The following is a 23,036-nucleotide window of genomic DNA, read 5'->3' as shown; positions in this document are numbered from 1 at the left end:
GATTTGTTAGATTTTTAATAAGAACATGGAAATCCCAATCAGCCCTTCAACAAAATTAAAATACAGAAAGTGAAATTAAAAGTATTCTACAGTAAATGACTTTTATTAAAAAAAAAAAATGTAACTGTGAACATATAAACAAGCCTGCAGGGCACTACAGTACAGCCGGGAAGATAGATACATTTTCCAATGTACCTATGGGCCAATGAATTCCATCATTTTCAAATAAATTCTTAATAAAACTCCACTGAGTTGGAAAGTTTTGCTGAAAATATTTCCGGACAAAAAAACCCCCAAAACAAAAAGCCTCATGTAGGAAAGCAAACTTTCCTTCGCATTTGGAACTGTAAGAGGAGTCCCAAGGGAACGCTGGTAATAGATGGAAATGGGTCCTGGAGTCACCAGTGTGTGTATGCGTGGAACACACCAACAGCACAGACATGACAAAGTTCTTTCTCAAGATGGCTGTTCCCTCAAGATAGGACTGAGATGGGATGGGGAGAAACTAAAAGAATCCTACAAAGCCAATTCTTTAAAATTCTGCTTTGGCTGATTTTTGTGCTATAATGGACCGTTGATTTCTAAAAATCTTATTTCTTCAAAGAGTTTTATCGAAAGGAAGACTAAACATAATGTGCCTTTCCTCATAATCCAGGAAAACAACTGTGGTATTTCAAAAGTTCTAAAAATATCTACTTTCATGAAATAGTAACTATTTCACTACAAACCTATTTTTCACTAAATACACACATTTCCTAATCCTGGAGCCCCTTGGGAAAAGCAGTGGATTCCCCCTGGGTCCTTCAAGACTCCACTGTTTACAGGAGAGATGGTGGGGAAAGGCTTCACCCGGCTCCCGGGATGGGGTGTGTCAGAGGTCATGTGCAGAGACACCATCAGGCTTCCACCAGGCGTGTTTAAGCAATTAGCCCCCACTTGTACCAGTTACGTGATTCCCCCTACCTCCAAACACATTCCCACTTAACTAGGCACAAGAGAAAAAGAAAAGAAAGGTGTGCCCACATTCCTGGTTTCCACGAATCTCAAATCATGAGAATGTGCAGGAAAGCCCAGCGATATTCAGGCAATTCAGAGTCCCAAAAGGCCACAGGATGGGGATGTGGCACCCTTGGCTTGGAGTCTGAAACTGTGTGTGTGAACAGTGCGACTTTCCTGTGTCAACCTTCAGTGTTGAGGCAGCAAAGAGTGGCTGGAGAGTTTGTAATACTGACCACACTGGCTCCAAGTGAAGGACCTCTGCTCCAGCAGAGAACCCTGCTGTTCCCTGTATGTGTTGTGAGTGAAAGACCTGCTTCACAGGCGAGTTTGGAATTTCTCCACGCCTAAGACCTTGCCAGCTTGGATTCATGAGCCTTGAGGGTGCCAACAGCATCTTTCACTGCGTGATAAATGATGTTCTTCACCTGGAGAGAGCAATCAGCACAGTCAGTTTATGGCAGCCAGACTGTGTTCTGCAAATGAAAATGTTATGTCCTACACTGACTAAAAGCCTTCTGATTAGTGACGAAAGCCCTCAACCAGGACTGCATGCTTCCTAAATCAATCCCAAAAGATGATTTACAAGTCACACAAGATATATAGTCTATATTCGAAAAAGAATGATTTCATCATTTGAAAGGCTATGTAATCACCATCCTCTATATGCTGGGAACTACTGTTAAGCTCTTTATGTGGACTTTCATTTAATCCTTACCATAATACTATGAGGCAGATTCTATTATTATCCCCATTTTACAGATGAGAACTGAGGTTCCATGGTTAAGAATCTTACCTGAGGTCCTGTAGCTAATAAGAATGCACTAAAACAATAGTGGGCAGGTAGGATTTATTGGGTATTTTTCCCTTTTGTGCTTATACATATTTTCTAATTTGTCAAAAAGGAACACACATGTGAAGTAAAAGTTATTAAAATAAAGTGAACAGGATAAAGACAGTTTTAAACCAACACTGTGATTATTTCTGAGGAGGTAGAATGGGAAAGAGTACATGGAGGCTTCAATAATGTAGTTGTTGTATATGTATATATTGTGTATGTGGTACGTATATGATGCTTTATTTCTTAAGCTGAGTTATGGGCACAAAAGCCCCCTTTGCTGTTCTCTATTACATTTTTTGTATTAATTCAATAAATATTTACTGAGTACCTACTATGTGCTAGGGAAAAGCAGTGAATAAAACAGTAAAATCTCTGCCTTCATGGAGCTTAAACAGCTTATGTCCTAGTAGGGATAGAAACAAACATAAAATACATAGTATGTTAGATGGTGAAAAATACTACAGAAGAAAATAAAGCAGTGACAGAGGATTGGGAGGTGACATGTAACAAGTAGAGACCTAATGGAGGTGGGGTCTGAAATATGTATGCCTGAATACTTGCATTATATATCTATAATATCAATGTTATCTATTTATCAATGTGACGGTACTTTGTATAAGAACTTTATGGTTGAAATATTCCATAATTTTGAAAAAGGAACAGCAAAACAGATCAAGTTCAGGGTTAAAGGTGATTAAATCTACCAGCAACCAAGAAAAATCTACAACCTCATGGGACACTGACCAAAGAAAACACACCTGAGTCACAGGCACGATGGAGGAAAACAGGTCATATGTGAGAGGCTGGAAGAACGCCTATTCAGATGCTGAAGTTCTGCCTAGGAAATCTTGCTTCCTTACATTCTTTTTCTTTTTTAATGTTATTAAAGCATCCAAGTATATTAACAATGAAATTCTGCCCTTCAGGTTCCAATCCATTTCTGAGCAGAGGAAAACCTAATCTGATTGTCCAGCTTAGATCTACAAGTGGGAAACAACTCTTAGGGACATGGATTACAGTCCCTAGCAGGGCTCTAAGGAATTGAGTTTGCACAGAAATTTGCTGTGAGAAGAAGCTTTGGGGAAAGAGGTTTAGAACACATTGCCACAGTGCTTTTCCCACCTGACTGAGGAAGTCAGTCTAGTCAGTTACTAACACGGATACACTGTATCTTCCAGGGGCAGAGAAATAGAAGATTGTCACACTGGAAGTGACTAGGTTAAAAGATTCATATTCTCTAAAAGCAAACCTGAAGAGGACTGATTAAATACTTCCTGGAGGGAGGACTCCATACCCCAGACATGGGTCCCTTAATCATCTCTCTGCAGTTATACTGCCCAGGTAATATCCTCAGAAAGCAGAATGTGCCTCCTGTGTATGTAGCCTAGTAGGAGATGAGAAGACAGGGTTGGGGTGGAGGAGGAGTTCTTTACCTGCAGTTTATCCTCATGGTTTGTATGAGTGTTAGAGAGATGCCTGAATTCCTGAGTCAGGCGGAAACAGTGCTTTACATGCTCTGGAGATACAAAGTCTTCTGCTACTTTTATGCAACTGTATAGATTGTGCACCTGGGAGAGGAAAAGTACAGAGGCAAACATCAGGCACTAGAGAGTCAGCAACAGGTGGAAACTGTCCATCATATCGTTTAAAAAAACACTTTAGAAATACTTATGATATTCCATTTTCATAAAGACAACAAAATGCAGAAAGACTGTAAGTATACATTTATAGATGAAAACGTTAGTATTTGCACAGAAAAGGATCTGGAAAAATACACACCAAACTGTTAACAGTAGGCTACTTTCTGGAGAAGGCAGGACAAGGGGACTGAAAAGGGATATGGCATAGGTAGCTGAACAGAGACTCACCTTTTCTTTAATAGTCTCCCTTATTTAAAAATCTTTAAATAAGCATTTAAAATTACATGGAAGGGGGACTTCCCTGGTGGCACAGTGGTTAAGAATCCATCTGCCAATGCAGAGGACAGGGATTCGAGCCCTGGTCCGGGAGCATCTCACACGCGGCAGAACAACTGGGCCCGTGAGCCATAACTCCTGAGCCCGCAGGCCACAACTACTGAAGCCCGCGTGCCTAGAACCTGTGCTCCGCAACAAGAGAAGCGCCGCAATGAGAAGCTCGTGCACCGCAACGAAGAGTAGCCCCCGCTCACCACAACTAGAGAAAGCCCGTGCGCAGCAACTAAAACCCAACGCAGCCAATAAATAAATTAATTAAAAAAATATATATATAAAAAATAAAATTACATGGAAGAAAATTAAAAATCAAAAAATAAGTTGCACTTGAAGAGCAATCAGTCTAACCCAGCCATTTATATCTATTGCCAGATTAGCAAGAAACACAGATATAAGGAAACTATGGGAATTGTGGAGCCAGCCTTACCCCCAAGTTGGAACATACCTGGTGTGGGGCTCCAGCAGGTATGAAGACGGCATCTCCCAGGAACTGAACAATGGCCCAGCCTTGCACACCATATTCCTCATAGAGTCGCTTACGTAGGGTCTGGTCCAAGTACCAACTTTGGTCATGAATTGGATCATGATCAGGGGGATTCTCTTGGCCTTGCTCTTCTCCAACCTGATCATGAAACCATGATCAAAACCCAAAGATGGAAAAATCAATAAATACATAAAGATTATTAACAGGATAAATCCAACTTGCTGCAGTAACATCACTGGTGGGCCAAAGTTTCTACTTTATTCAATATCCTCTAAGTGTGGATTCAGCCCTATGGGGCATTTTGACAGAGGGCACAGGTCTTTAATGCCAAGGGACTCCACGTGAGAAACCCTAGGCAGGCTGTCTCAGCATCCCCAGACCCTTTGTCTGTGAGCTGGGAGCCCACCCAGGGACACACCTTTCGGAGCAGCTCCCGGATCTTCTCCGCATCCTTGGCTGCATAGATGTGCCACAAAGCACCGGGTTTCTCCTTTCCATCATGAATCCTTTGCTTTGTCACCTCATCAGCATCTCCCTCATCAATTGTCTTGAGCACCTCTGAAAAGAGCAAAGTGGCACTTTTCAACGTAACCAGCCATTTCAGTACCTCTGAGTGAAGCAAAATGTCCAATTCAAACAAGTTTAGTCTCTACTATTCTCTATCTCTCTGGAGTGATATAAGGTAGAATCAAAGAATCAAAACTCACATTGGTCTAAGCTTCCTACACATGGGAAGAGCGACCCTAATCTTCCATACTTAACAGAGACTCAGCATTTTTTGGAGATATAGTGTCATGCCTTTAAAACATATTTCCTGCTCAAACTGTGTAGCCATATTTTATGTTCAAATTGCAGGTTATTTCCTGCTGTAAGTAGGTGGACTGTATACTTTCTCAAGACCTCTTCAAACTCTAGGATTCTGTGGATTTAAGGCCATGAAGAGTAAAGCTTCTCTGGCAAATTAAGAGGCTTGGCTTCTAATCCTTGTCTGTTATGATGCTTTAAATGACAGCCTAATGGAAAGATGTGCAGATGTGTAGCATCAAAAGCAAATGTGTGGCAGGAAATATACCAAAGTAATGATATTGATTATCCCTGAACTTTGAGATTTTGAGTTTTCTTCTTTAAAATTTTGTTTTCTAAAACTTCCGTAATTAACACACATTAATTCTACACTGAGATAGCAGAGAGTGCAATGCAGCAAAATATCACTTTTATGCTTCATCTCTGTGCAAATGACCTGGCTTTATCACCTATTACCCCACAGCTGAACTGGGTGATGGACCAAGTAGGCCAGTTTGAACTTTCTTCTTTTTTTTTGTTTTTGTTTTTGTTTTGTGTGGTATGTGGGTCTCTCACTGTTGTGGCCTCTCCTCTTGCGGACCTCAGGCTCCGGACGCACAGGCTCAGCGGCCATGGCTCACGGGCCCAGCCGCTCTGCAGCATGTGGGATCTTCCCGGACCGGGGCACGAACCCGTGTCCCCTTCATCGGCAGGCGGCCTCTCAACCACTGCGCCACCAGGGAAGCCCTGTCCTTTCTTCTTTACTCCTCTTTGTGATGCTACATACTCAGTATTAAAGGGCAGCATTCCAGAGAGGGAATAACTCTGGTCAAAGATACACAAGTACCACTCTTCTCTGCTGCAATCACCCCTTTGTCTGGGCACCTACTATGCATCATGCCTGGCAGAGATTTAAGAAAAACCCACTGGCCCTGACTGAGGAGAAAGACACACCATTTTACTCCTGAGGCTAAACCTCACCCTGCTGAAGCACTGGGTTCTAGAAATCATACCTTCATCATGAGCACCCTCCCCGATGGGGATCCCAACATACACCATCACATTAACTGCATCGGACACATCTAAGTGAAGATTTGTTGTGCCAACTCTTCTGTCTTCTGCTGTTATCAAGCCTGAAGGTAAAAGGAAGATATGCAAGGTGAAAGGGCAATATTATGTTGTTTTTTTTCTTTTCTGGCTGCACCGCAAGGCTTGTAGGATCTTAGCTCCCCGACCAGGGATTGAACCTGCGCCCTCGGCAGTGAAAGCGTGGAGTCCTAACCACTGGACAGCCAGGGAATTCCTGAAAGGGCAATATTCTGAAGAATCCATATAGACCCTACAAGTGAAAACATACTCGAAGATATTCTTAAATGTGTAACATTGGGAGAATGACGTATATCTATTTATCAATAAATAATTCTCCTCGTCTCTTTTCTAGTGTTTTAAAACTGATTTCAAGCTCAGTTGACACTATCATTAGCTTTGGCCATTGATCCAATTCCACCCTCCTAAATGATCTCTCCCCTTCAGAAGCAAAACAGATATGGGCATTATGGACACTCAAATGAAGCTTGGCTTTCACAGTGATTTAGGACATTATTGTGACTTCACAAAGAGCTGGTTGGGTAGCATGGTACTCAGACGTCTTCACTCTTATCTTGTCAAGTCTCTTAAAAGCTAAGGATCTTTGGTTGTGCCGTGCGGCATGCGGGATCTTAGTTCCCTGACCAGGGATAGAACCCTCACCCCCTGCAGTGGAAACACAGTGTCTTAACCACTGGACCACCAGGGAAGTCTCTTGGATGGAACCTTTGAGAGGAAACTTTCTAACTACTGTGTGTGTGTATATATATACACACATACATACATATACAGTACTGGGCCCAAAGGGCTATTATGCAAATCAGTGGCAAAAGCAAACATATTCTAAACCATCCTGGATACTGTCAACTTCTTCAGCTCCTGTCACTTTGCCCTCTACACATGATCTTGATTACAAATCTCCCTCTATAGGTGAAATGGAAACAGTAGTGTCTAGAAAGGTCAATTATGGCCTCTCCCTCATACCGTAGGCATTGTACATCTTGGGGCCCAAATCGGGCCTTACAAAGTAGCTGGGTAGCCTAGAGGCTAGATTGAGTCTGCCATCTCGTTTGGTATATTCTGGCAGAGGAAGGTTCTCCATCAGATCTTCAAACCTATAAAAAAAAAAAAGCATGAAAGATGACTTAGCTTGTTATAGGGGAAAAAGGAAAAGAGGTGGAGTTCACTTTTCTGTGATTACTTTGTGACAGCTTTAGCAAAGCACAAGTCTCTCAAGACGGCTCACTGTAGTTCACTAACCTTGTTGGCATCATGTCCCGAAAATCTTCCCCAGGAGGCCAGTCCTTGAGTTTGAGCACCATTGGCTGCCCATCTTCTGACCTTAATCGCTCTGGAAGACAGAAAGCACTCCTACAAATATCTGCTGGGTTGGCTGCTGCCTGATTCTCCAGTGACTTAAAAGGTTTAGAAGACTAAACTCTTATTTTCAGACTTGTAAACCCCCATAATGGATAAGGTGGGCTTTGTTTTCCTTAGCCACTGCTTTAGTACATGATAAATTTTTCCATCTCAAAGTGAAAGTGCTCCACACATCCCATGTGATCATGTGCTTAAGTCCAGGTATGCTCTGGGAGCCATGTGATTGCCATGAGAGCTACCTGGTTGGCACCAGGATAGAATGTTCCTCCTGTTAAGAGGATATAATTTGTTATTTCAGCGGTAGGGCTGGGCATATAGATGCTTACTTTGCAGTCTGCTTTTACTGAACCAGATATCAAAGCTACTTACTGCATATGATCTCGAAGCCATCCCAGAAATCCCGAACTTTCACATCGGAAATTATAGCACAGTTCCTGCAGTTCACCAAGTCCACATCCTGGTCTCCAAATTCCTGGCTAAAGGCTTCTGGCTTCCAGAGTTCAGACTTGAGTTTTTTATGTACCCCTGATACCAGCACTGGCTGTGGAAACAAAAGTATCTCAATCAGAGTCACTTAGGAAATACTTAGCTCAGGGCTAAGGGACAGAATAGGAGGGTTTCCTGGGGACAACCTCTTCTCCACAATGATTTATTATTCCCTCCCAGTTTCACAATCTGTGGATTTCAACAATGTCAGCTACAGAAAATGAAAACACTTCTACTCTGTTATTACACTTGATTCTCACTGCGGGGGGTGGGGTGGGGGGCACATTCCACAAAAATCACTTCTGCTGCCCTGGTATCTACCACTATTTTGAGGTGAGAGGATGAAAAGCTGACAAATGCAAATTCTGAGAATACGTCCTCACATCTCGAATGAAAAACTCTCCAGACAATTCTACAACCTCCCCCCCCTTCCTCACACCTGCTAATGTATAAAAATCAGGAAGTGTTATCACACTATCACACAGACTTGTATGGTCTTGAAACATTTACCTAGAAGAGTACCACCCACTTCCACCCATTTTCGCCTCACCCCATATCACACTTACGGATTTTCCTCTAAAGGTGTCATTAATGCCAGATCACAACCTCACAGGAATTTCAACTGCCCTTTTAAGAACACAGAGCTACACAGCTGAGAAATAAAAAGATCCACAATGTATTTTTAGGAATCTTCTGACTTTTAAAAATCCAAGAAAACTCGAAGTAGCAAGGCTGTCTATAACAAACTTAGTATATGTCTAAATCTCCTTAGCAAAGTGTCTCCCAGAGAGAATTGAAACTATCCTGGTAGCTATAGTGGGCAGGCAGACAGCCGACCCTGGGATCTGCTTATTCTTGCTTACCTGGCCTTGCTTCCAACACTCCCGGAAGATCTTCCAATTGTTTTTGTTGCTGGGGTCATGGAGACACAGAAGTCTTCCATCACAGAGCCAGGAGTGAGAGGTATGGGGGTCCAGCACATTTAACCCCATCACCATCTCCTTCACTTCCTTTTGGGTGTCAGTCAAGTTACAGGCCCGCTTTGCAGCATCTGAGGTTTTCTTATTTTCTACCACTGAGGCAATGATGTGGTCAAGGAAGTTGGGGAGGCTGGCCTTGTTCTTCACTCCCTGCCAGACACAAACCCATCAGGTTAGTATGACTGAGGCACCATCAGTAGAGTATTCAAAAACAGTCTCACAGTTATATTCACACGGAGTTCTGATCTACCTGATTAAATTTCATAAAAGTTAATTGTAAAGTCTTTTGTAGTTGGAGGGGGGAGCCTATTAAGTCACTATCTTACATTTCCCTAGCCTTCATATTTTGCTTTATATTTATGAAAAAAAAGTACAGAAAGGTCCCCTCTACTGCAGGAGATTTGAGACTTAAGAAATATCTTTGGCATTCAGCCCCGTTTTAAGCATATGCACGTAGACTGCAGGGATCACAAAATGCTGTAACTGAGTGAGAAAGATCATTTATTTTGAGGGTTACACATTTTTTTTGGCCAGCATGCCCAAGGGATATACTTCAATTAAGTAACTGAGGTGACTTATCAAGGCAGTGATTTTTTTTACCAGGGAGTGTACCCCAATAAACAGTTGTACCAGAGTACCCAAGATAACTGTATATTCTGAAAGCAGTCTCCTACTCCCCAATCCGTCCCCTACCAAGAATCTCTCATTTGTTTCAGCTGGTGGGAAAGCTCAGGCCCAGAGATGAAAGTGACATACCTAAGGTCATAGAAGTGAAGGAAGGGGAGGGCTTTTGTAAACTTGATAACACAATGTCTGAAGTATCACTAATCATGATCTCTACAGAGTACATGTAATCATATAACATCCTGGGAAAATTTAAAAAGAAAAAGGAGAACTGGGAGTTGGAGCAGTACAAATAAGACAGAGCTGAAAGTAATTTTTTTGGTCATTTATCCAAAAGAGAAACAAATAACCCACATTGTACAAGGCTCAACCACCCACAGTTCATCCAATTTCAGTCATTAGTCATAAAATAGAATGAGAAACATATTTGTGTACTTGTTTGAAATGCTCTCTGGAATATATAAACTGAAAATACAAAAGCAATGTATAAAAACATCTGTGTAAAAAGGGGGGGAACTATATACATATTTTAATATCACTGAAAGGGCAATCATGAAACAATGGTCACCTACAGAAAGGGAGGCAACAGTGGGAAGGAGACTTTTCACTGTATTTTTAAAATTTAAATTTTGTACGTTTTGAATTAATTAGTTCAGTAAATGCTTACTAAATACTTATGTATCAAACATTGTGGCACTAGGGATGTAGTAGTGAATAAAACAGACAAAAATGGGGAATTCCCTGGCAGTCTAGTGGTTAGGACTCTGCTTCCACTGCTGGGGACCTGGGTTCGATCCCTGGTTGGGGAACTAAGATCCTGAAAGCTGTGCAGCACAAAAAACCCAAAAAACCAAAAAAACAAAAAACAGACAAAAATGCCTTTAAGTGGAGGTAAGGCAGAAAATAAATAAAACACAGCAAGTCAGATGGTAATAAGTGTTATGGAAAAAGTGCAGGGCTTCCCTGGTGGCTCACCAGTTAAGAATCTGCCTGCCAATGCAGGGGACACTGATTCGAGCGCTGGTCCGGGAAGATCCCACATGCCACGGAGCAACTAAGCCCGTGTGCCATACTACTGAGCCTGCGCTCTAGAGCCCGTGAGCCACAACTACTGAGCTCAGATGCCACAACTACTGAAGCCCGTGCACCTAGAGCCCGTGCTCCGCAACGAGAAGCCACTGCAATGAGAAGCCTACGCACCGCAAGGAAGAGTATCCCCCACTTGCCACAACTAGAGAAAGCCCGCGTGCAGCAACGAAGACCCAATGCAGCCAAAAATAAATAAATAAATAATTTTTTTAAAAAAAGTGCAGGGGAAACAGACATGAGTGGAGGATGGGAGTAAAATGCACTTTTAAAAAGGGTGATCTAAGAAGAAGGCTTACTGAAGAGGTGACATTTCACGAGGGAGGAGAGGAAGTTGATTAAGAAGCAGGCCATGTTGTGACATGGGAAAGAGAGTTCTCGGTGGAGAAAAGGACAAGTGCAAAGGCTCTGAAGAAAGAGCATGCCTGGCCATGTTCAAGAAACAGCAAGAAGGTGGGTGTGGCCAGAGCAGAGTGAACAAGAGGGAGAGTGGTAGTTGAAGTCAGGGAAGTGAGGGGAAGATAGGGCTGGAACGTTATAGTCCACTGAAAGGACTCTGCTTTTATTATGAAATTGGAAGCCCTTGAAAGACTTTAGGCAGAGGTGATATAATGTGACATATCTTAAAAGGACCACTCTAGCTGCTCTGTGTAGAAAGGGAAGAAATACAGAGGACCTCTAAGGAGTTTACTACAAAAATTCAGGCAAGAGAGGATGTTGACTCAGACTAGAGAGGAAGCAGCGGAGCTGATGAGAAATGGGTGCACTCTGAATACATTCTGATGATCAAACTGAAAGGTTATGCTAACAGATTAGATACGAAATGTGAGAGGGGAGTCCCAAAAGACTCCAAGATTTTTCGCCGAGCAATTGGAAGCCACTGACCAAGAGAAGCAAAAAATAAAGGAGATGCAGGCTCACAGGCAGAAGAACAGGAGTGTGGTTTTAGAGGTGTTAGGTTTGAGGCGTCTATTAGATACCCAAGAGAGTACAATATGAATGTACTGCCTACATTTAAAAAAAATTTAATGTCTGTTATTGTCAAGAAAATAAAGTGATTTCTGCTGATGATTGAAAAACTTCAGTCTCAGTTTCTACTGACTTCCTAACATGGCACAAAAGGTTTACTACTTAAAAGGATCTCAAACATTCCCAAAATTTAATATAAAGAAAGATCTTGTCAGCTGGACTGATAATGTGGAGGACACAAGTCAGTCATATACCCTCTAACCCAGTTATCAGATCTCTGATGGTTCTTTCATGGAAAAGCAGCAAAGGCTAGAGTTGTAGAGAGGACACTTACTGCTGAGGATGTAGAGAAGACCGGGGGGAAGGGTATGCCTGTGTCCAAGGGGGTTTGAGGAAGCTTTCCGGGCCCGGAGTGGAGGAGGTCTCGAAGGCTAGAGCCTTCAGTTTTGTTGTTGGAGGCAGTGGGACCCAGTAACAGACTGTTAAAAAGCTTTGGAGTCAACGGAGAGACCTTTGCAGTGGAGTTGAATGAGTCCAGCCCAAAGGGTGAATGAGACTCTTTATTGAGCACCGACCTCAGGGACCCTGCTTCTGTAAGAACATAACCAGGAATAGCATTAGGCACAAGGAATACCCAGCAGGCAACTGACTCCTAAAAATCAGCCAAGTGGGAAAGAGGAAAGACTTTCCCCTCCCCTGCCCCCCAAACTACGTACGGTTTGTCTGGGCCAAGCCTGACGAGCTATGACTATGGCAGGTCTCATGGCCAAGGAGAAGCCCTCCTACTTCTTCCTTTCTTTTCCAGATCTGGATTTCAAACTTCCTTTTGTTCCCATCCATCTTTCGTCTCCCTCACTTTCTAAGACAGTGTTGCTTCAAGTGGGTCTCCAGAATACTTGTATTAGAATCACCTGGAGTGCTTGTTAAAAATGGAGATTCTTGGTCTTACTCCAAGAGATTTTCACTTAATAGTTCTGGTGGGGCACAGGAATCTGCATTTTTAACGATTCCCCAGGTGATTTTGTGCCCACTGAAAACCAAGTGTAGCCCTCCTGGCTAGTAATACTGGCTATCAGGGCCATTTGGGAAGCTTGTTAAAAACCTTATATTGATTCTGACTAAAGAGGTTTGGGGTAGAACCCAGGCATGTGCCTTTTTTAGAAAGCTCCACTTCTAGAAAGAAGTGGAAAGAGATTCCCTCATTTTACATGATCAGCCAGAGAAAGCAAGTGGCATGTTTCAAAAATGTGGATGGTAATGTGTGAGTTTGAAGAATCCCAGAATAACTCAAGTGTTCCACCCACAGGCAGGGCAGAGGCTTGTGTTAATCTCACCTTTTGTTTCTTCCTTAGCCTTCTGAGTTGCTAAATCCGCCAACCAGTGCAGGGCAGAGGAAGGTGGGCCTGTGTCAGGGCAAGGGGGCCTGATGGCTTTTAGCTCACTATTGCTATTTGACGCCGAACTGTCTGCTTTCAGAGGCTCGTCAGATCTGATGTCAGTACTGTCGGCTTTGGCAACATGGTCAGTCTCTGGTTGTGTTACCGATGCAGTTCCTCCTCCACCTGAGAAGGTGGTTTCATTTCCAGAAGAGGCACTAGGGTTTATGCTAGGAAGCTATAGCACAGAACGCCAACATGGTTAAAGTGTTGTCCTTGTGTAGAAAAAATACAATGCAAATAGTAATGACAGCTGATGCTAAACAGGTCTGGGAAAGCAACTGTCCCATAAACTGCTATTTCACTCATTCATTAATTTAACATATATTTGAGTCCTACAATGTGACAGAAACTATGCTAGGTTCTGTGGAAAGAGCAGTGAACAAGACTTGAAAATAAAACAGTGTTTTTGTTTGGCATGCCTGAGGCTCAAATTCTGCACTGGCAAATTGGTGATTAGAACTTGACCGCATAGAGCTGTTCTGAGGATTAAATGAGATAGTACTGATATATGCAAAGAGCTCAGAATAGTGTCTGGCACACATAAATGCTCAATAAAATGGTTATTATTCTATTATTGAATTTTCCAGATGATTTGCTCTAATATGTCAACTCTACTGAAAAGATATTTTGAGATCTCTCAGCATTAATCCCTGTACCTCTTATTGATCATGTGTAGCATTCCTGGAAAGCCCTCCGAATGTAAGAGGTGTGTGTGTGGTTTTTTTATTTTTTTAAAATAGCCTCTTATTCAAAATAGTCACCATCACACCAGAATGACCTCCACCTCTGACAAAGCAATGAGAAAATCACTGCCTCTCTGTGAAGGCTTAGGACTGCTTTCAGGGTAGAATGATCCCAGATCAGCAGGCTAATATTCATACTTCTTTCCTCAGTACCTAACATGACAAGGCAGGGACCATGCACACAAATAGGACTGTATTCCTAGTTACCTTTTCTGTACTCTTCACCTACACAAGGAACCTGAGGTACAAATCTTGACAAGATGCAAAGAATCTCTTTGTGCTATTTATCAAACAAGCCTGAATTGGTTTTAAAGACACATGAAGAGAAACTCATACCAGTCAGGGGGAATTTAAATCCCTTGAGTAACTTCTGGGGCTCTCTCTAGACAGGCCTCCCCATCCCCTAATTCCCCAGGAATCTGACAGTAGCCTGGGACAACAGAAGTGAAAATGAGGCACTTCCTGGTACAAAGAACTTGAGTTTCTCTCAGTTGTACCTATACACACCACTTTACCTGTGACATCCCATTAGTGACAGCAGGTCTCAACACAGATTTGTTCTGCCGGCTAATACAAGGGCAGTTTGCTTTAATTCCCCACTTGCCCCGGGCAGCATGTACCATGTCTCCAATATTGTAAAGAGCTGGAAAAAAAATAACAAATAACTTTAAAATAATTGTATGTGCCAGGTATTGTGCTAAAGACCTTATTTACATTATCTCTCTCAAGCTTTACCACAAGTCAATGAGGTAGCAGCTTGTACCCTCAATTTTTTTTTTAAAGTTATTTTTTTTTAAATTTTATTTATTTTTTATTTTTGGGTGCGTTGGGTCTTCGTTGCTGTGTGTGGGCTTTCTCTGGTTGCAGTGAGTGGGGGCTACTCTTCGTTGCGGTGTGCGGGCTTCTCATTGCAGTGGCTTCTCTTGTGGAGCACGGGCTCTAGGCGCGTGGGCTTCAGTAGTTGTGGCACGCGGGCTCAGTAGTTGTGGCTCGCGGGCTCTAGAGTACAGGCTCAGTAGTTGTGGCGCATGGGCTTAGTTGCTCCACGGCATGTGGGATCTTCCCGGACCAGGGCTTGAACCCTTGTCCCCTGCATTGGCAGGCGGATTCTTAACCACTGCGCCACCAGGGAAGCCCAGTACCCTCAATTTTTGATGATGAAACTGAGACTCAGAGAAGTTAGGTTATTTGCTTAAGTACATAAAGTTGGTAAATGAAAGTACCGAGACTTTAACCCATGTCTATCTAGCACTAAAGTTCTGTGCACGCTTAACCACTAAGCTACACTCCCTCCCTCCTCTAGTAAACGTTAACAAGGTGTCCTTTAGCAGAAACTCTAGGGGTAGATTCCCTGTTGTTCAAGCGTATGTAAACATTTTGAATTGTATACTTGAGATTTACTGTAAGTTATACCTAAAAAAAAAAATAGACCAATGTAAACTTTACATAAACATTTAACCAATGCTTAGATCAGCAGGGAGCAGGCCTCTAACCACTGCACTCAGGGAGCTCTTCTGTTCAGATGCACTGGGTTATAAAGATCCAGGGGATGGCTCCCCAAAGTGGAGAAGAATATAGGCAGAGGATTCACCAACTTCAGTGTGTGTATGTTAATGGAACTGTGGAAGCTGGAAACAGTCTATCTGGAGGAATCAATGAAGTAAGCTGCCACAAGACCATTCATTCCTACTGTTAAGCTGCCTTCTTCATGGATTCAAGAGCTTTGATTAGCTTCAGCTGGATTTTTATAAACCTAGAACCAAAGGTCTTTCTGGAAGCCAGGGGACTGGCTTTTTCTTTCTTTCTTTTTTTTTTTTGCTGGGCCACATGGCTTATGAGATCTTAGTTTCCCGACCAGGGACTAAACCCGGGCCCTCGGCAGTGAGAGCACAGCGTCTTAACCACTGGACCACCAGGGAATTCCCAGACTGACTTTTGCTATCCTGGTCCTGCCGACCATAGGAATGTAAAATGACATGTGAAAAGCAACCAACCCCTCCACCCAGAAAGGTGAGGCGAAGTGGGTGCAGTGGCTGCATACAATCTAACATTTCTGAAGATTCAAATTCTCAGGGAAATCTAGTGAGGCTTAAAAAGAGTCAAGCTGAGATAAACCATTTTACCAAATATTATGGTGTGTAAATTACAGCTCAATTAAAAACATCTTTTTTCCCCCACCAAATCTAAAAAAGGAATTCCTTTACCTGTGCCAGGGATGATCTGTGTGGGCATGAGATTCTCTGGTTCATGGGACTGCCCCTTTGCACACTTCAACCAGGAGAAAACCTCTTCATCACCTATCTCTTCTGTCTCTGAAACAGAAACAAAATGACTTTACTTATTTTATGAGGGTCACAAGATGTATCTCTCTCAGTAAGTCAGAGTTTCAGACTTTACAGGCCAATTTTTTCATGGGTCAAAGAAGATAACAGCTAACTTTAAAAAATACTGCTACACTGAGTTATAATTTACATAAAATTAATTCAACAATTTAAAGTGTACACTTCAATGAATTTAGACAAATGTATATAGTTGTAGAAACAGTACTACATTCAGGATTTAGAACTTTTCTATCCCTTCATAAAGTTCCCTTCAGCACTTTACAGTCAATACCGTTTCCTCAACCCCTGGCCACCAACAACCAACTTTCTAACACTAAAATTTTGCTTCTTCTAGAATTTCATATCACTGGAAACATATGGTATGTCATTTGTCATTTGTGTTGGGCTTCTTTCATTTAGCAATGATTTTCAGATTCATCCATATTGTTGCATTTATCAGTAATTCATATCTTTTTATGTCTGAGTGCTGTTCCATAGTATGGATGTACCTTATTGTGTTTACCCACTTATCAGCTGGTAAATAGTTGGATTGTTTCCCATTATTGGCTATTATGAATAAAGTGCTACAAACATTCAAGTACAAGCCTTTGTGTGGACATATTTTCATTTCTCTTGGAAATACCTAGAAGTGGAATGCTAGCTTATGTCTAAATTTATAAAGAAATGGCTATACTGTTTTCCAAAGTGATGGTACCAAATTGCATTACTATCAGCCATGTTTAATAAGTTTTAGTTGCTCCACATCCTTGACAGCACTTTTGTACTCTCAGTTTTAAAAATTTTAGCCATCCTAGTGGGGTTGGTGGTTTCTCATTATGGTTTTAATTTGTATTTCCCTAGTAAGTAATGATAGCTTTTTCCCATGTGTTTATTTTCCATTGATCTATCTTCTTTGATGAAGTACCTGTTCAAATATTTTGCCCATTTAAAAACTGGGTTTTGGTGGGGACTTCCCTGGTGGCACAGTGGTTAAGAATCCGCCTGCCAACGCAGGGGACACGAGTTTGAGCCCTGGTCCGGGAAGATCCCACATGCTGCAGAGCAACTAAGCCCATGCACCACAACTACTGAGCCCGCGTGCCACAGCTACTGAAGCCCACATACCTAGAGCCTGTGCTCCGCAACAAGAGAAGCCACCGCAATGAGAAGCCCGTGCACCGCAACGAAGAGTAGCCCCCGCTCTCCGCAGCTAGAGAAAGCCTGAGAGCAGCAACAAAGACCCAACTCAGCCAAAAATAAATAAATTTAAAAATTAAAAAAAAAACAACTGGGTTTTTTGTCTTCTTGTTATTGAATTTTAAGAGGTCTTTATTATGGATGCAAGTTCTTTAGCAAATATGTGATCAGCAAATCTTTTCTCCCACTATGTGGCTTGCCTTTTCATTTACTTAATGTCTTTCGAAGAGCAGTTTTCAAATTTGATATTAATTTTTCTTTTGTTTTTTTGTGTCTTAGCTAAGAAATATTTATCTAACCCAAGGACACAAAGGTCTTCTATTTTTTTCCTAGAGGTTTTAGAGTTTTAACTTTTATGTTTAGGTCTATGATTTATTAGAGTTAATTTTTTGTATATAATGTGAATAAAAATAGTTCATTTGATTATTTGAATATGTATATACAGTTATTTAAGTACCATTTGTGAAAGGACTATCTTTTCCCATTCAATTAGCTTGGCACCTTTGCAGCTAATCAGTTGAATGTATATGAGTGGGTTTACTTCTAGACTCTGTTCTGTTGTGCTAACCATAGTGTCTTGATTACTGTAGCTTTATACAAAGTCTTAAAATGAAACAGTATAAATCCTCCAACTTCATTCTTCTTTTTCAAAATTCTGGTTATTCTAGGTAATTTGTATCATATAAATTTTAGAAACAACTTGTCAATTTCTACAAAAAGGCCTATTGGGATTTTCATTGGAATTGCACTTAATTATAGATCAATTTGGAAGAACTGACATCTTAATATTCAATCTTCTATCCGTGAATACAGTACATCTCTCCATTTATTTTTTATTTTTTTGTGGTACGCGGGCCCCTCTCCCGTTGCGGAGCACACGCTCCGTTCGCGCCGGCTCAGCAGCCATGGCTCACGGGCCCAGTCGCTCCGCGGCATGTGGGATCCTCCCAGAACGGGGCACGAACCCACGTCCCCTGCATCGGCAGGCGGACTCTCAACCACTGCGCCACCAGGGAAGCCCTGATGTGGTTTTCTTAACGTATTTTCTGTTTGAGGATTATTGTTGGATTTGTGGTGTTATAGCTTTTTCATCAAATTTGGAAAATTTTTGGCTTTATTTGTTCAAATATTTTTTCTGTCTCTGCCCTCCTGCCCTTTTTCTGGAACTCCATTTATAAGTTTTGGAGACTGCCCAATATATTCTGTAGTTCAACAAGCCACTCTTCAACTTACAAATTTCTTTCTTCTCTCTGTGCTTAGTTTTTATAGTTTCTATTGCTGTCTTCAAGCTCACTGTTTCTTCTGCAGTATCTAATCTGCCACCTAGTGTATTTTTTGGGGGGGAGATATTTTTCATCTCAAGAGGTTTCATTTGGGTCTTTTACAGGTCTTCTGTTTTTCTCATTGTGTTTTCCTTTATGTCCAAGCATATTTAAAAGTTTTATAATAGCTGTTTTAGGTCCTTGTACAATAATTTCATCACTACTGTCATTTCTGGATTTGTTCTACAGATCGTTTTTTTTTTCTTTTTTCCAGATTATTGGTCATATTATTCTGCTTTTCTGTATACCTGACCATTCTTCACTGAATGCAGAGCTTTGTGAGTATTATGTTCAGAGTACTGGATTTTGTTGTAATCCTTTAAAGAATGTTTGGTTTTAGTGTGGCATATAACTAAGTAACTTGTAGATGAATTTGATCCTTCCAAGGCTTGCTTTACACTTCATTATGGCAGCTCCAGAGCAGCCTGTATTCTGGGACAACATTAGTCTTACTACTAAGGGTGTGACTCTTTTGAACTCTATCCAGTGTCTCTCCACTCTGTCTGGTGGGAATACAAACTGTCAGTTCTGTATACTACTCAGTTGGTTGCCTTGAGGAAAGTTTCACCTTATGCATGTGCAGATCACTATAAGACAAAAAAAATTTAGACAATTTCTCCACAGATCTCTGGTGTTCTGTGTAGTTGTAACCTCTTTAGTACACTACCTCACTCTTTGCAGATTCTGATCTCTGTCTCAACTCATGAGATTGCCAAACTCTATTTTAGTTGCCTTTCCCTGTGGTACAGGATGGAAACTGCCTCCATGCAGTAAACTGGGGCAACTGTAAGATTCACCTTGTTTCTTCCCTTTTCTTAGGGAACACAGACTCAAACTGCCTGCTCTCTAATATCTGAAATTGTGGTTTCATATATTTTGTCTGGTTTCCTTGTTGTTTATGGCAGGAGGGCAATTTGTGCAGAAGCTTATCTTTCACGGGCGAAAATGGAAGATCTTAGCTCCATTAACATGTAGAACCTAGTGGATGTCAGGCCCTGTGTTAACCACTTTACATACATCATCTCATTTAATCCTCAAAACAATGCTGTGAGGGACATACTCATATTATCTTTGTTTTATAGACAAGGAAACTGAGGTTCTGAGGGTTTAAGTAGCTAACCCAAGATACCATAGTTGGTATAATAACGTGTGCAAGTAGGATTCAGATCCCAGTAGCCTAAGCTCTAAAACCACCGTTACAATGGTTACACTGTATCTTAGAAGAGGGAAGAATGAGGAAGTGGTGGGCAATAAGGTAAAGCAAAAACAAAGTGAAGCAAAGGATTTGAATAGACATTTTTCCAAAGAAGATAAACATAGGGCCAATAAGCATATGAAAAGATGCTCAACATCAGTAGTTATCTGGGAAATGCAAGTCAAAACCACACTGTGAGGGACTTCCCTGATGGTGCAGTGGTTAAGAATCTGCCTGCCAATGCAGGGGACATGGGTTCGAGCCCTGGTCCAGGAAGATCCCACATGCCATGGAGCAACTAAGCCTGTGCGCTGCAACTACTGAACCTGTGCTCCAGAGCCCGCAAGCCATAACTACTGAAGCCCACGCTCCACAACTACTGAAGCCTGCGCGCCTAGAGCCCATGATCCGCAACAAGAGAAGCGACCACAATGAGAAGCCCGCGCACCACAACAAAGAGTAGCCCCCACTCGCCGCAACTAGAGAAAGCCCGTGTGCAGCAATGAAGACCCAATGTAGCCATAAATAAATAAATAAATAAATAAATAAATTTATTAAAAACACACACACACACACAATGATACACTACTTCATAGCCACTATGATGGCTACAATTAAAGACATTTAATAACAAGTGTTGACAGGATGTGGAAAAACTGAAATCCTCGTACATTGCTGGTGGAATTATAAAATGGTGCAGCTACTTTGGAATACAGTTTGGCAGTTTCTGAAAGGGTTAAAAATAGAACTGCCATATGCCCCATCAGTTCCACTACTAGGTATATCCTCAAAAAAAATGAAAACATATGTTCACACAAAAACTTGTACACAAATGTTCCTAGTGGCATTATTCATAATAGCCCAAAGTAGAAACAACCTACATGTCCATCGACTGACGAATGGATGAAGAAAATGTAGTATATCACACAATGGAATATTACCTGGCAATACAAAGGAATGAATTAGGTGCTATAACATGGATGAAACTTTGAAACAGTATGCTAAGTGAAAGAGGCCAGTCACAGAAGGCCAAATATTGTATGATTCCATTTATATGACATGTACAGAATAGGCAAATCTATATAGACAGTATGTAGATTAGTGGTTACCAAGGCCTAAGGAGGGGGAGGAATGGGGAGTGACAGCTAATGGGTGTGAAGTTTCTTTTTGGAGCAGTGAAAATGAAATTACTATATAACCTTGAGAATATACTATACTATGGTGATGACTATATAACCTTGAGAAGATACTAAAAACCTTTGAACTGTACACTTTAAAAGGGTGAATTTTACAGCATATGAATTATATCTCAAAAAAAGATGTTATTAAAAAAAACAAAACCAGGGAAGACGAAGATTTACTCTTGGCTTGTTTTAACCTTCCCAGTCAGGCTGGAGTGTTGGCAATTTTAAGACCTCACAATGTGACAAAACATAAATGAAGCTAAACAGCTAAAGAGGAGGTGCAAACCCATTTCTGCTTCAATTTCCAAGTCCACACCTCCACTGACAGTTTACCTTTAGAACTACACAGGACAACATTTGCTCACCACTGCGTGGTCGGCTTTTCCTGAGCCTGTAACAGTCAAGGCAGACCCCAAATCCGCATTTGCGACAAACCCAGTGGATGTTGAAGAGAGTTGTTTCACATACATCACACATCTCCCGTACACCACGCACTGCTCGCTTCCATGCCACTTTCTCTGGTGGAAAAAGAGGAATACTGTTGGCACTGACCATCCTGAGCAACAGCAAAAGATCCCAGACCCACTGATTTCTACTCAAGTGTTTTGTCTAGCAATTAAACTCAAAGGTTCATGAAGTCTGTATTTCTATAATTGTAAGAGAAACAAAATACATGGAATTTCTAATATTTCTGAACAAGTGTCAATGAGAATGAATGCCACATGTTGTCATTTAAGATACTATAAAATTTTCAATTTGGGGAATTTTGAAACAAGAGGATTCTTTTCTTAAAGTGTAGGGCATAATTTCATAGTATAATATTCCTTGGTCTAGAAATAGGGTACAGTATCTCATAGACATGGAAATATCATAAATGTCTGAAAAATGTGGGTTCTAGGTATGAAACACAACAACCAGTAGCACTTCATCTATTCACAAACCATCAAGTATCACTAACACAAATTAGTTCAAAGCAAACTGAAAATATTCGGCGTGAATCAAACCCAAACAGGGATCAAAATGCAAATTATGACAACTGTGCTACAACAATGAAAGACAAACAGGGAAGGAATTTTTAGTTTGTTAACTGCCAAAGACTAAAAGAATGAGGACTGTTGGATACAGGTGTGGCTTCAGCTATTTAGTTTACTACAAAGAGAAGTTTTATCGGCCTTAATTCATCCATAGAAAATGCCACCTGCCACTCCTTCCACACCTCCCTTTAAGCAAAAGAAAATGAGTTTCCAACTAGAACTGACTGGAAGACAAGCAAGAGGGTGCCTTACGGTGTGGCTCCACCATCATCATGGCCTCCTTCTCAGACATCACAAGCTGGCAGAACTGGTCTCCAACGTTGGCAAGAATGTATTTTGAGGTTTCTAGGTCTATTCCTTCTGCTAGGGAGGAAGAGGGAATCCACAGGTTCATGGCATCAGGGTCACTTTGCTGGGGACTCAGAAACCCCTCCACTCGGAGTACCCCCTTTCGAGTGAAGATCAACCTGAGACAGGAAGGTACACAGTCAAATACATAGTAAATAGCAGCAACCATGCAAACCAACACACACTTAAAATCCTAGGACCTAAAAGACATTAAATGACACATAACAGGAATCAGACTGAGTTCAGAAATTTCACTGTATTAGACCAACACAGTGTGCACTAATAGGAAGGCTTGTTCACACCTAGTAGGTCTGGGTTCTTTAAAAAGCTGTCCCCAGAAATGTCCACCAGTTTCTCCAACCACCTGTTCCACACCAGCACCCACAGCACTGAATCTGACCAGAGAAAAATACGGAGCTATGCTCACTGTCACACTTGAAATTCATGTCTACTCACGTGAACCCTTAATATTGCCTGGCAGCCACAATACAGTTTCCTAGCGGGCTCCCTCTCCTAGATGCCTATTTAATATCTTCTCCTTTCTTTTTAAACCTCCGGTATTACT

The 23,036-nt window shown here is 41.5% G+C and overlaps 1 protein-coding gene across 3 annotated transcripts in view; it reads right to left on the bottom strand.

The window, feature by feature from the left end:
* Positions 1–23,036, bottom strand: part of KDM3B (lysine demethylase 3B) — a 59,047-nt gene continuing 36,011 nt past the window's right edge. For all 3 annotated transcript variants that reach the window (XM_067731874.1, XM_067731875.1, XM_067731876.1), the window contains 15 exons: positions 22,376–22,590; positions 21,455–21,607; positions 16,075–16,182; positions 14,386–14,513; positions 13,023–13,302; positions 12,023–12,279; positions 8,893–9,159; positions 7,913–8,084; positions 7,424–7,514; positions 7,148–7,278; positions 6,091–6,210; positions 4,713–4,852; positions 4,256–4,432; positions 3,271–3,405; positions 1–1,424 (listed from right to left, as the gene is read on the bottom strand). In XM_067731874.1, the coding sequence (XP_067587975.1) occupies positions 1,344–1,424; positions 3,271–3,405; positions 4,256–4,432; positions 4,713–4,852; positions 6,091–6,210; positions 7,148–7,278; positions 7,424–7,514; positions 7,913–8,084; positions 8,893–9,159; positions 12,023–12,279; positions 13,023–13,302; positions 14,386–14,513; positions 16,075–16,182; positions 21,455–21,607; positions 22,376–22,590 (2,455 nt within the window). In that variant the 3' untranslated portion in view covers positions 1–1,343. The remainder of the gene's footprint in view (positions 1,425–3,270; positions 3,406–4,255; positions 4,433–4,712; positions 4,853–6,090; positions 6,211–7,147; positions 7,279–7,423; positions 7,515–7,912; positions 8,085–8,892; positions 9,160–12,022; positions 12,280–13,022; positions 13,303–14,385; positions 14,514–16,074; positions 16,183–21,454; positions 21,608–22,375; positions 22,591–23,036) is intronic.

Source organism: Pseudorca crassidens, chromosome 3, assembly GCF_039906515.1.
Source record: "Pseudorca crassidens isolate mPseCra1 chromosome 3, mPseCra1.hap1, whole genome shotgun sequence".
Lineage (NCBI taxonomy): Eukaryota > Metazoa > Chordata > Mammalia > Artiodactyla > Delphinidae > Pseudorca > Pseudorca crassidens.
The sequence above is the reverse complement of the archived record's forward strand: the minus strand, read 5'-3'. Positions and strand labels throughout refer to the sequence as shown.